General features: G+C 39.9%; 1 protein-coding gene across 9 annotated transcripts in view; it reads right to left on the bottom strand.

The window, feature by feature from the left end:
* The window catches only part of adgrg6 (adhesion G protein-coupled receptor G6), a 93,164-nt gene extending 84,317 nt beyond the window's left edge, over positions 1-8,847 (bottom strand). For all 9 annotated transcript variants that reach the window (XM_060914235.1, XM_060914238.1, XM_060914239.1 and 6 more), the window contains exons 1-2: positions 8,540-8,847; positions 3,359-3,447 (exon numbers count right to left, since the gene is read on the bottom strand). In XM_060914235.1, the coding sequence (XP_060770218.1) occupies positions 3,359-3,447; positions 8,540-8,541 (91 nt within the window). In that variant the 5' untranslated portion in view covers positions 8,542-8,847. The remainder of the gene's footprint in view (positions 1-3,358; positions 3,448-8,539) is intronic.
* Positions 8,848-13,558: the final 4,711 nt, after the last annotated feature.

Genomic DNA, 13,558 nt, shown 5'->3' with positions numbered 1-13,558 from the left:
AAGGAAAAAGTATTGAAAATGTTAACTGAACTGTATTTAATACTTGGCGAAGAAGTGTTTGTTTGCAACGACAACTTCAAGATGCTTCCTGTATGAAGAAACTAATCTCCCACAGTGTCCAGGTGTGATTTTGGCTCATTCTTCTACACAAACAATCTTTACATGAAGTGAATCATGATCTTCAGTTCATTCAACAAATGTTCTGTTGGGTTTTATGAGTGCTGATTGACTGGGTCGTTCCAACACTTTTATTTTCTTCCTATGGAACCAATTAAGAGTCTGCTTTGCAGTGTGTTTGGGATTGCTGCCCTGCTGGAAAGTCCACCCACGTCTCATCCTCATCATGCTAGTGGATGGCAACATGTTCTCCTCAAGAATTTTCCAGTACATGACTCCATTCATTTTTCCTTTGAGAATCTGGATTCTGCTGGTACCATGAGAAGAGAAACAGCCCCATACCATGAGGCTTAATAGAGAAATAGTTGACATGTTGAATAGCTATTTTCCCCACTGTACGTAGCTTTTGTGTTGTGAAAACATGTTTAACAGCGGGGTTAGTTTAGATTTGTAATGAAATTCTGGTGATTTCAGCCCAAATTAGACCACCAACACCTCTGTGACAGATTGTTTTTTATCAGCAGAGATGAACAAGACTGCTTTAATTTGCATTATATGTCATTATTCTTTGCTAATCACACAGAAATAATTAATGTAGATTTCATTCATATGTTTATCAAATTCAGAGACTAGGCATACAAATATCAGCTTGCTCTGGGCATCCGAGTTTTTCCCAGATTAAGCACTGGAATGCTTTCAGGTTGGAACTTTGGAAAATCAGGAATAATGGATTGCAGCATTATTGTGCTGTGAGCTAGCTGTGTTGTCAGAGTTATTCCATTCTCTGGAGTCCTCAATGTGTTCTTGAAGTATGTGCGTGCGTGCATGCAAGATTCTTCCTTTATTTATTTTTTTGGATGTGTTGGTGGTATTAGCACCACCAAATATGTGTTGTACACATACTTAACAGATTTTTCTCACCATAAAATTTTGCTCCACCTTCAGTGCTATAACTCACCAGGAAGCCAAGCTGATCCCAAGCACCAGACCTTAATGTTTTGGAGGAATTGTTCAGTGCCTATTTCGTGCTGTTTTTTCTAGTATGCTCGCATATTGGCTTGTGAAAAACAGCTTAAGAGAATCATGTTTTGTTTTAAAACCCTGTAGTATTATTTGACTTGAGATGAAGACCAGAAGTTTTGGCGTGATTGATTTGAAATGATTACTGCACATCATGTGACATAGGCTGTATTTTATGATGACTATATTATGCAGTTTGCTGAGTGTATTGTTTGATATGCTGTCGCATTAAATTAAGAAACTTGTATTGAATGATGTGATACATTAACTGTTATCGCAGGACTGTTTTGGGCAGAAGAAACCAGACAGTTGGTTAACCATCAGGGTCCGGTTGTTCAAAACATGGTTATTTTAACAGCAGGTTAACCTGTAACCATCCGTTAAAATTTTAACCTGCCGTTAAAATTCGTTTCTTGAAGCTATTTAACCATACCGTTAGCAAACCAATTGGTTTAGCCCTAACCAATTGGTTACGACATCACACCATGTCAAAATAAATCCTACAATGCCACACTCACCATTGTCGATGCCCATTGTATCACCGATGACTTGGAAAAAACTACTGCTGGCATAAAATCGAAGGGCAACGAGCACCTGCTCCTCAATGGACAATGCATGGTTTCTTCGCATTGGGCATCCCAAATCTTCTTGCAACAAATCAAATACATAACGGAGAGATTCTCTACCAAATCGGTACCAATGTTGAAGTTCTGTGTCATTGTATCGAAGTTTGGTCCTCGTCTGAATTGTTTTGGACGGCGTGCATTAACAATCGGAAACAGGCCAGCAGCGTTCGCCTGTAAGACGAACACCATTTTGATGTTTGCGTATAACCACTTGGTTAAAAGATAACGGAGGCTGGGAGGTGTGTTAACTTTAACCACTTGGTTAACTTTAACAGAGTTTTAAACAACAGTTTAATGGTAGGTTATATTTAATAATGTTAAATAGTGATTTAACCATTGGTTAAAAGATATCCATGTTTTGAGCAACTGGACACCGACCTTTTTTAGCATATTATTATATATTTTTATTATAAATACACAGATGATTATAGGAAATCGTGCGCACTGATTGGTCGAGAAATTTGGACTATTTCTCGATAATCACCTCAAGCGACTCGCAAAATGGCAGCCAATCGCTTCGTCACCATAAGTGAGGAAGAATTACAAATATTATGAAATAAAATGCTGTTCCTAAAAGCACTAAAGATGCTATGAAATTTGGTCTAAAACTATTCAAAGGTAAGGTGGAATTGCGGTTTATTTTATCTATTTCAAAACAAAGTACTTGCCATAGATAAGTGACACGTCTGCATGCGCTGTTATTACGTTTGCATGCAGCTTTCGAAGTTTTAAATAAATGACTTTTTTAAATACTTTTTTTTTCTTAGTTTTTTAAAATAATCACCTGTGAATTTATAGTAAAACAATTCACCGATATTCACTTCACCTTTGGTGAATAATTGTTAAATATTTAAATAATATTTTAAGCTTAATTCTTTGGGGCCAAGGATGGACAAAGTGTTTAGCATGACATGTAGAAACTAGAAAGTCTAATATCACCTATTCTATTCTATCACCCTATATTCTTATGGGGGTATTTAGTTTTCATGTTTAAATCATTTAAATAAAGTTCATCTGTGCAATCAGCAGTATGTTTCCTAATTAAACAGGACTGTGAAAAACTCCTGACTAATATCATTAAGAATTTAGAAACTGAAAAAGGAACTTAGCAGGAACCTTTGAGTTCAGATCCATATTTCAAGGGATGTAACAGTTTATGAGCAGGTTCTTGACTATAAGAATTTTATACATACACACACACACACACACACACACACACACACACACAGAATCTACAAAATATGAATGAAGAAAATGTTGAAATGCACTGTCCCAAATCAACAAAACAGATGAGAAAAACATGTATACATATGCACTGTATATTCTCTCTCTCTCTTTCTTTCTCTCTCTCTCTCTCTCTCTCTCTCTCTCTCTCTCACACACACACCAGTGTTAAAGCAAAGAAACATGGAAGCATGAAAGAGAAGTGAATGGAGTTGATGAAATGAAGCAGAAAGTTGAGTTAATAAAATGGGCACAATAACACCAGAAATGAAAATTTAATCATAATTATAAGCATTCATAACACATTTATAAAGTTTAGAAACATATCCATCGCCTTCTAAAGTGATTCAACAGCTACAGCGTTCCTTTACCTGTTCTCGCAATGTATAACAGAAACAGCGTGACTTGGAGAACATTCCAGAACTTCCATCTCCTCCATCGTCCACTAATGTATGAAAACCTGTCATATATAACAAAAAAAAAGAAAATGATTATTATACAGGCACATTTCAGCATAAGCCTCATGTAAACAGGGCATTACTGTTCATCTACCGCACCATAATTCCAATACAGAGACTGTTGGTTCTATTGAAGGGGTAGTGTGAAGTCAAAAAGTCAAAGTCCTTCTTACACCAGAATCTGGTCTTCCCAGTCTCCTGTCCCAGTACTAACCAGCTCTTTAAGGCGTATGGGTGCGGTGCTGATCTCCATTTCGATAGCCCTTGGCCTCTCGCCTACACAGCTAGGGGCTAGTCCTCTGGTAACCACAAGAGTTTGACTTCCCCACTCGCATCTGTTTTGCAGCGTGCCTCGCCAGAGGGTAGTAGGTACCATGTTTATGATGGTCTTTAGTATGAGCCAACCACGAGGGGAACTCACGATCTCCCAGTCGAGAGGCGGACACACTAACCACTAGGCCAACTCGCGGTCGTAGTGTGAAGTAGGACATTGAATTTCTATAAAATGCATTTTCAAGTCATAAATGATCAATTTAACAATAATATAACAAAGAAAACCATGTGAAAAAAATTCTTCAATATATTTTTGAAGGGGAAATAGTATTATTTTCTGAAGTTTCCTGATAAAATCTGTGAACCTGGAAGTGTGATGTGATTTGAAGAATAACACGGGTTGCTGTGATAAAGAACACCTTTGAAAGCCAGACGGAGGATGATTGGGAAAGTTCTTCTTCTGTTGTATCCAGAGGCGATTCTAGAGTCTGTTGTGGCCCCAAGCAAAAATTTCCAGGGGGCCCTTCTGACCAGTGTTCATCACCAATATGTTATAAATAATCTGACACCAACGAAAAATGTATGAAACCAAAGTTTTTAAATTCCAAATGTGAAAATACAATGGTAAAGAACAATAAAAACAATAAAAAACAAAATAAATAAGCCCTCAGGCCCTGACTCTCAGGGGGCCCCTGGGCCAGGGGGCCCCAAGCAGTTGCCTGCCTTGCCTGTTCACAAGCTGTGCGTCTGGTTGTATCTGAGATGGCATAAGCGATTGAGGGGTTCGAGGGGGAGGAAGAGATTGAGGAGGTGCTTTATGTGTGAGTTTATACATATGAGTCAGATGCAACCGATGCCGAAAATGTGGTTTCTGAACAGCTGGAATGGCCACATAACACATCGAGAAAGGGTGATAGTTTCAGTGCTTTTTACTGGCTCACCCATGAGAATTCTTGGTACAGCTAACAAGACCTGTTGAACTTTGGATCTTCCTGGATTCACTGTTCAAAAGGTGTTTTGTTCAACTATCATGAATTTCCAGCGGCAATATCCAGAATACCCCGCAGGGAATTTTCAGCGTGACTGAACAGACATGTGCCACACTGACAGAAAGAATGTAAACACCAGCGGGAGAGGGCTGTGAGATAGGTTAAGGGCTAACCCCTATATAACCCTTCCTGGCTAACGTTTGGTCCCACAAACAAAATGGATGAGATCCGACTTCAGATCAATTCCCCATGGATTAAAGGAGAACTGAAGTCATTTTTAAACTTGCTTTATTTCTTAATTAACGTGTTATTCAATTACGTTTTCGGTTTTAGTAACCTTATATCATGACTTGTATTGGCAACTAATTGCAATTAGATATTATACTTATCGGCCTATTCGGCTTTTAGCCATGTTGAATTTAGTTCGTTTGGTCCACGGCAGGTGTCACTTATCTGTGCGATCTTCATGAGACTTGTGCGAGACTTCAAAACGTGACGTGTCAGCCAGGTGTCAGCGGCGCCATTTTGAAAACTGTTTTCCAAACAAAATATTGCACAAAAATGAGTTTAAATGACAATTACTGCCACTTTTTTCAAACTTTCCTGATTGCTATCAAAACAAACAAAACTTTCGGCTCGATTACGTCAGCATTCGAAGGAGGGCGCGCGCGTCTTTTGACAACGTTGGCAGATGTTGGTCACTTTGATTTCCACTGTACGTTTTACTTTCGTCCTATGATGTCTCGCACAGGTCTCAACGAATCTCGTTTACGGCCATTGCTTTGACATATGGACTGATATATTACAGAGCGTATTTCAAACACTCATAACTTGCTATAGCAGCGACAAAATAGCGATCGAAAATGCATTCCGATATTTAATAAAATGAGATAAATAGAATGCTGATAGTAAACAATTTGCCTTCAGTTCCCCTTTAAAGACTGCAGTATCACCATTTTTTTTACTGAAATATGGCTTAACAATGGATCCAGACAGGGTGATTGAGTTTGAAAATGAAAACATTTTCAGCATTGGTTGCATCTGGCTCATACATATAAGGACCAACATAAAGCACCTACTCAATTTCTTCATTCCCCTCTAACTTCTCAATCACTCGGTCTACTTCAGATGGAAAAATTACTTTCCCCAATCATCCTCCAACTGGATTTCACCAGTGTTCTCTGACGCAGATATTGTTATTCTCGATGTGACTTCATTACCGAAGATGACCGGAACTTGCTGAAGATTTGTGTCTTGGTTGCTAAGGGCATTTGTTACTAGGGGTATAACTCAGGACTAGGTGGATGCAAAATTTCAGTGACATTTGACTGCAGACTTCCCCTTTATGCTTGGGTTGTGGAAAGAAATAAAAAATAATCATAACACTTTCGCTGGATTTAAACAAATTAAAAGAAAATGATTAGAAGAGTCCATCCAGCTTTCAGAGACCCTTCTTACATGGCCCTGCAGCTTTCCGAGCTGTGGCCTGACAGCGGAGAATGTTGGCCAAAGCCATTCAAGAAACCAACCCCCCCGCTCCCCTGTCTCTCTCACACACACACAGCTACTCAAAGCAGTACAATACCTTCATTCATTCTACCTGTCCATAATATGTGTTTTGAATTACGTATTTTTGTGGCATGGAAACTTTTTTCTTTCTTCACAAGAAACTGTGACCGCAGCCATGCCGAAGCAGCCTCCTTACATCATTCTAAACCATCCTTCCACTTTATCCAGAATGATTTACAGAATAAAAACCTCTAATAGTAACATGTACAGGATCAGAAACCTATAAATCAATGTGTATAAAATGAGTGTGGTTTACAAAAACTATTCATTATAATGAGTTGTAGCTGTAATCCTACACCGTGAATGTTTACCATTCCACCCCAGTACACAACTCGGACTTGTTTAATCTAATAACACGCACTCATCATCTGTGCTCGTTTTTGTACATGTGAGTGAGATCAGCAGTTCGTACAAAAAATTAAACCACACCAATAACCAGTTTGAGGACCCTTGAGCAGTCTGTTTCCAGAACTAGCATTTTAAAAATAGTAATAAAAAATAAAAATGCTCCTTAGGGAGAAAACTACCCCCACAGAGCTCAGATTACGCCACAGTCATTAGCGTATGCACTTTTAGTGGGCCCCAATCCACTGGCGCCTGCTCTGCACAACTCATGTGTTCATACTAAACAAGTGGAAAAAACGTTTTCATCGGGGAGCTGACATCATGAAAATGTGTCTATAGCAAGACGGAATGCAGCAAGATGGGAAACTGCACTTCGGTCTGAAAGTCTTTCAAGTGAAGCCAGAAGAGAAATCACAAGACTGTCAGGATAAATTGTAAAGAGCTGCATATTACGATTGCACAACGCCATGTGCAGAGGTGATGATAAAATGCATAACACATACATATATACAAGTTCATATTAGATGACCAATTAACTTTTTTCGTCAAAAAAAAAAAAAAATGCTAACTCTGATCAGATCTCACCACCTAACTTGTATCTCTAAAAAAGTACCGAATATATTAAAGCTGGGGTGCAGTTAGAATGCAGTCTTTCATATTCAATGGATTTTAAAGATTCATGCGATTTGTGACATTATACAGCCCATACAAAACATGAACATTGTTTCAAGTAACCCTCTTATTAGATGCAAATGTACATGAATGGGGTGAGCGCTCAAGGCTCACTCCAAAGTGAATAAAGAACTTGATTCATCAGCTGGTAAGAGTGACTTGGAAAGCGTGAGCCCTGACATTCACACATCTAAAATGTCGGAAAATATGGCCTAAAACCCAGCAGAGATTTCCAAGTACACACACTTTAAAACATGCTGTGAGTTTCATGAAGCCTGTGAGAAAGCGACAAGAATCTATGAATGTTTCGCATATTTGGGTTTTTTTTATCATATCTTAGCTGTTTTTTCATCCCCTTATCTGAAACCAAATGCCAGTACCTTTCATCTCTGAATGACGTGATACATGCAAATACATGTTCGTTATCTCTTCTGATGCTGGATGTCTTACAGCCTCTTTATAGTCATAAAAAACACTGTCAGGTTCTTCTGACCTTCAGGATTTAGTGCGTAGTTAATAGTTGTGCTAAATGATAATACCATCAAGGTTTATAATCAAAAACAAGCATCCTGGTGCCTGGCTGTGATTTCTGGGTCTGTGCAGTAAATTTGTCTTATGATGAATGATCTACAGGATGTGACATTTTTAATATCCTCTCATCTGTAAGTATACAGTTTGGCAAAGATCACCAAAAAAAACCAATAATAAATAAACAAACAAATCATGATCATGTCTGATGGATCTGTTCTGTCTGACCACACCTCACAACAATGCCAACTTTCTCATGATATATGCATTGATATACAGAGAGCTAATCACTTTATTGGATTATAATATTGGGATTAAAATGATTAAACAATCACTGCACCAGCATTTATACCACTTATTATTGCAGTTTCCTACAGTTTATTTCTTTAAAAATGCCACTTAAAGACACATTCTGACCACTTACTCACTCTGTATAATTTGTTTAAAACGTAGCCTATTGACAAACTTTTTCATTTTTTTATAATGTCATATTTGGAGAAAAAAAAAAACTTTCCTAACTTTCTCTCCAACTCGGAAAAATAATTAATAATAAACGCCACATGTACATGGAGGCTGAGCAGCTCAGTGTGTTATATAGAGATACTTTTCAGTGGAACACCGAATCTACTGTGTATTTATTATCAATGTGAACACAAACTAGACCATCAGGGAAAATCTTCTGGTGAGTGATGAACACAGCAGTGTGATGTGGACTCACATTATCTCATTGAAGCTCGTCTCTTCGGAGTCTCATTCTCCCTGTGACTCTTCCAGGCACATTGCAGTTTCCACTTGAACACTTCACAGAGCTCTGTTCCAGCTGCTGTGTTTTTCCCTCCACGCCACAGCCAAATAATCACAGAGGGAAAAAAAAAAGACACTACTAGAGACTATTTTTTTTAAATCACATTGCTATTGGAGCAGTAGAAAAAGAAGTAGAGAATGATCATGGAGATGCAAGTTTACACAGGACAGAGTTAGTGATCCACTGGACTAAGGGCTGTCTGAACACAGCTCCGCCCTTCACTCCTCCACTGCTCATTGTTCACTCACACCCACAGCACGGGGAGATTTCACTAAAACAATTACAAACCAGATCTCTCTCTCTCTCTCTCTCTCTCTCTCTCTCTCTGTGTGTGTGTGTGTGTGTGTGTGTGTGTAAGTGAGAGAGAGAGAGAGAGACCAAGTGAGTGAGAGTTTGAGTGAGAGAGTGAAACAGAGTGAGTGAGTGAGTGAGTGAGTGAGTGAGTGAGTGAAACAAAGTGAGTGATTGAGTGAGTTAAACAAAGTGAGTGAGTGAGTGAGTGAGTGAGTGAGTGAGTGAGTGAGTGAGTGAGTGAAACAAAGTGAGTGAGTGAGTGAGTGAGTGAAACAAAGTGAGTGAGTGAGTGAAACAAAGTGAGTGAGTGAGTGAGTGAGTGAGTGAGTGAGTGAGTGAGTGAGTGAGTGAGTGAAACAAAGTGAGTGAGTGAGTGAGTGAGTGAGTGAGTGAGTGAGTGAGTGAGTGAAGCAAAGTGAGTGATTGAGTGAGTTAAACAAAGTGAGTGAGTGAGTGAGTGAGTGAGTGAGTGAGTGAGTGAGTGAGTGAAACAAAGTGAGTGAGTGAGTGAGTGAGTGAGTGAGTGAGTGAGTGAGTGAGTTTGGGAGAGTGAGTGTGCACTAGTGCAGATTATGTGAGTGAGAGAGAGTAATTGAGAGTTTGGCAAGCTGGTAAATGGCATTCAGGAGCACAAGATAGTACACACCGACAAGAGTCAACTCCAGTATGAGAACCTACCTGAAAGTTACCAGCTTGTAACAGCATCTGTCTCCACAAACAAAGTGGGAGCTGCAGTAGGTGGAGCAGGAATATTACTCAGTCTATCAGCCAAGAAGGCCATGTTGTCCATCAGGTACATCACGTCAAGAATACTGCAACCTACATTCGGTGGAAACCCCAAAACAACCGTACTTGTTATTTACGCACCAAGCAATGTCTCAGATGAGGAAGAAGTCAAAGAGTTTTATCATCATCTGACTGTGGCAACAAAATCTGTTCCTGCTCACAACATATTAATTGTAACCGGAGATTTCAATGCCAGAATAGGACTTGATAATGCAAAATTTGCTTATCATGAGACTACAAATAGAAATGGTGACCTTCTACTTGAATATATACAGGAAAATGACCTTATCATCACCAATACTACTTTTCAAAATAAGACATCCAAACTGTGGACATGTGGACCATTCAAGTATATTCAGGACCCAGCTAGACTATGTGCCGATTAGGAGGAAATGAAAGAACAGTGTAACAAACGCTGAAGCCTATAATTCATTTGCAAGCATTGGATCTGACCAGTGGCGTGCACAGATAGACACGAGGTGGTGCTCAAGCACCTGCCCCTCTGCCCTCTGTCCAAAAAAGTGCCCTTTTGAATTTTTTTTTTTTTACAGTTTACTGAGGCCAATGTCGACATGATCTTTTAGAAAAGCCGCGGCATTAAAAGCGTGTGTGAAAATAATGTCCCAATGTGTTCCCCCTCCGCACACACACCGGACCTCTGTCTCTCTTGCTCTGTCACGTGAACAAGCGTGCAGTGCATTCAATGTGAGGTTGCAGCAGCATAGCGTCCTGGAAGCCACGGCCTTGTCGTAGCGTAGACAACACATCGGGCAGTCAGTCAGCTCTTCCCCTGCCCCACCAGCCAGGTAACACATGAATCGAGTGAAAATGTATTGTTTGCCCTCTAAGCCCAAGCTGTAATTATTTTGTCGTGAAGTAGCCCGTCGCATACAGAAACAACTGCACATAAGTATTATATTTTTTGCTAGACCATTTTCAGATTTAGGAAAACAAAAATTTCTTTTTCTATTCTGTTCAACTAGAGATTCCTGGCAAAGTCAAAAAGCCTTGATGTAATAAATTAACCTTAAGTGGTTGTTTTACACCTTTAAAAACTAAAACGGGTCAGTGGCGACCCGAACACAAGAGGAGGGTTAAATCTCAGACTTTTATAATAAGGTGTTCCACATGCGCAAAAAAGTGCCCTTTTTTCCCCCCAGAGCACTTGCCCCCAAAATGTCCCTTGCACGCCACTGGATCTGACCACAGGATAGTAAAAGCAAATGTAAGATTCAGTCTAAGAGCCAACAAGAAGACATGGTCATCACTATCCCCCACCACGAGCATTTTATGAAGACCTCTTAACACTTACACCCTAATAAGCCCATTGCTTTAATGTTGACTTATGATGTCATAAGTGCTACCCAGCTTTTTTCAGTAGTATGAGCACACAAAGTTTCATTGATGTAGCTTACGTAGTTTCTGAGAAAACTTGTCCAGATTGAAACGGACGGACGGACTCCATTCCTATATCCCCCTGTGCACTTTGTGGCAGGGGATGATGATGATAACAAATCACCACAAAAGAAAGTCAAATATGACTGGTCCAAGTAAGCAACAGACCCTGAACTTCAGGATAGGTATGCATTGGAGATAAAGAACAGATATGCTTTACTATCTGACTAAAAGTGTGACGATCAGTCAGAGAGGTATGAGTGTTTGATCCAGGCAAATAAGGAAGCTGCAGAAAAAGTGATGCCAAAGCTATCCAAGAAACAGAGGAAAGCTCTCCGCTGTGATTCAAAGGTTGAAGAAGCAAGGCAGCACCTGACAGAAGTGTATAAGAGACATGTCCATGAAAACACCAAGGACACTCATGCAGAATTTAAAGAAAGTAAAGCAAAGCTAGACAGAGCATATGAAATGGCAAATTCTGAATATATTGAAAAGAAACTAAAGGAATATGAGGAGGCAAACCTCAATCACAGACCATCTAGCCTGAGCATTATTAATGATGTTAGCAGCAGAAAAGTGTCAAGGAGTAGTAGACTGAAAGGAAGTATGAAAGAAGAGAGATAAAGCAACTGGCATGATTACTTCCAAAAGCAACTCGGAAACCCTCCAGAAGTTACAAATGAGAATGAGGTCATCCCAGTCATTTTTGATGAACTGCCAATAAGAACAGATGCATCTGATATGGATGAATATCTGAAAGCAAAGAACGCTATTAAGGAGGGCAAAAGCTACGGTGAAGACGGGATACCACCTGAAGTCCTAAAGAGATGCTCTACTGATAACATAGTTCTTGATTTTTGCAATAAACCTCTACTGAACCAACAGAAACCTAAACAATGGTCCGTCTTGAATTTGATCCCTGTACCAAAGACTGTAGACCTCAGACTGACAGCAAATTACAGAGGAATTAGCCTGAGCTCAATTGCGGCTAAAACATACATCAGGATGTTCCTTAATTGAATCAGACCACCCCTTGATGATAAACTTAGTACCAAATCAATGCGACTTTAGAGAAAAGCGATCCACCACAGAGCAAATCCTGGCTTTAAGGAGAATTAAGGAGAATTGAAGGTATAATGACACAAACCTTTCAGCAGTAATAACCTTCATAGACTTGAAGAAAGCCTTTGATACTATCCATCAGGGCAAAATGATAAAAATTCTTAAAGCTTATGGCATCCTGGGCACCATAGCCCATGCAATTGAGGACACATACCAGGGTGCCAAGCCTAAGGTCATAACTTCAGATGGTGACAGAAAAATTTGACATCCTTGCTGGAGTGCTTCAAGGCGGCACGGTGGTGTAGGGGTTAGCACTGTCGCCTCACAGCAAGAAGGTTCTAGGTTTGAGCCCAGTGGCCGACGGGGGCCTTTCTGTGTGGGGTTTGCATGGTCTCCCTGTGTCTGCATGGGCGTCCTCTGGGTGCTCCGGTTTCCCCCACTGTCCAAAGACATGCACTTAAGTTAACATGGGATGGCCTTGGGTTGAATTGCCCAAGAGCAGTGGCGTGCACGTATGCAGCGGCTTTGCTCTCCTACGGTGAAGTAAATTTTGTTGTACATTTGTGCAGTGACAGTAAAGGCATTCTATTCTATTCATATCTGTTCATCATTGTACTTGACTATTGCCTCAGGTCTGCAATCAGTGGTGAAGAGGAGAGATTGGGATTCACAATCATACCTAGAAAAAGCCACAGAGTTGGTCCCTTGAACATAACAGACCTTGATATTGCACTTTGTCAGACATTGCTGCGCAAGCACAAGAACTGCTCAGAAAGGTTGAAAATACTACACCATGTGTTGGTCTATACATAAATGCCAAGAAAAGTTTATGGCATACAACCAATTAAGTTGTGTCAAAATCCAAACAGTAGATGGCAGGGTTTTTTAGAGGAAGCAAATGACTTCAAATATTTGGGGTCGGGGTTCAGAGTACTGAGCAAGATATCAAGGTTAGAAAAGCGTTGGCGTGGAAGGCATGCAACAAACTAAATAAAATATGGAAGTCTAACCTCCCAAGGCCCCTGAAAATAAAGCTATTCCAAGCCACAGTTGAAAGCGTGCTGCTATATGGTTGTGAGACCTGGAGCATTACAAAGAAAATCAGGAAAGCCTTGGATGGGTGTTACACCAGAATTTTGAGAGCTGTTTTGAATGTGAGCTGGAAATCACATATGACCAACAAAGAATTATATGGTGACGTACCTCATCTCACAACTAAAATCACTACCAGGATACTGGCTTTTGCAGGACATTATACAGTGCATTGCAAAAGTATTCATCCCCCTTGGTGTTTGTCCTGTTTTGTTGCATTACAAGCTGGAATTAAAATGGATTTTTGGGCTGTTAGCACCATTTGATTTACACAACATGCCTACCACTTTAAAGGTGCACATT

The sequence above is a fragment of the Neoarius graeffei genome, chromosome 2, assembly GCF_027579695.1.
Source record: "Neoarius graeffei isolate fNeoGra1 chromosome 2, fNeoGra1.pri, whole genome shotgun sequence".
Lineage (NCBI taxonomy): Eukaryota > Metazoa > Chordata > Actinopteri > Siluriformes > Ariidae > Neoarius > Neoarius graeffei.
This window is presented reverse-complemented; position numbering and strand designations above follow the sequence as displayed.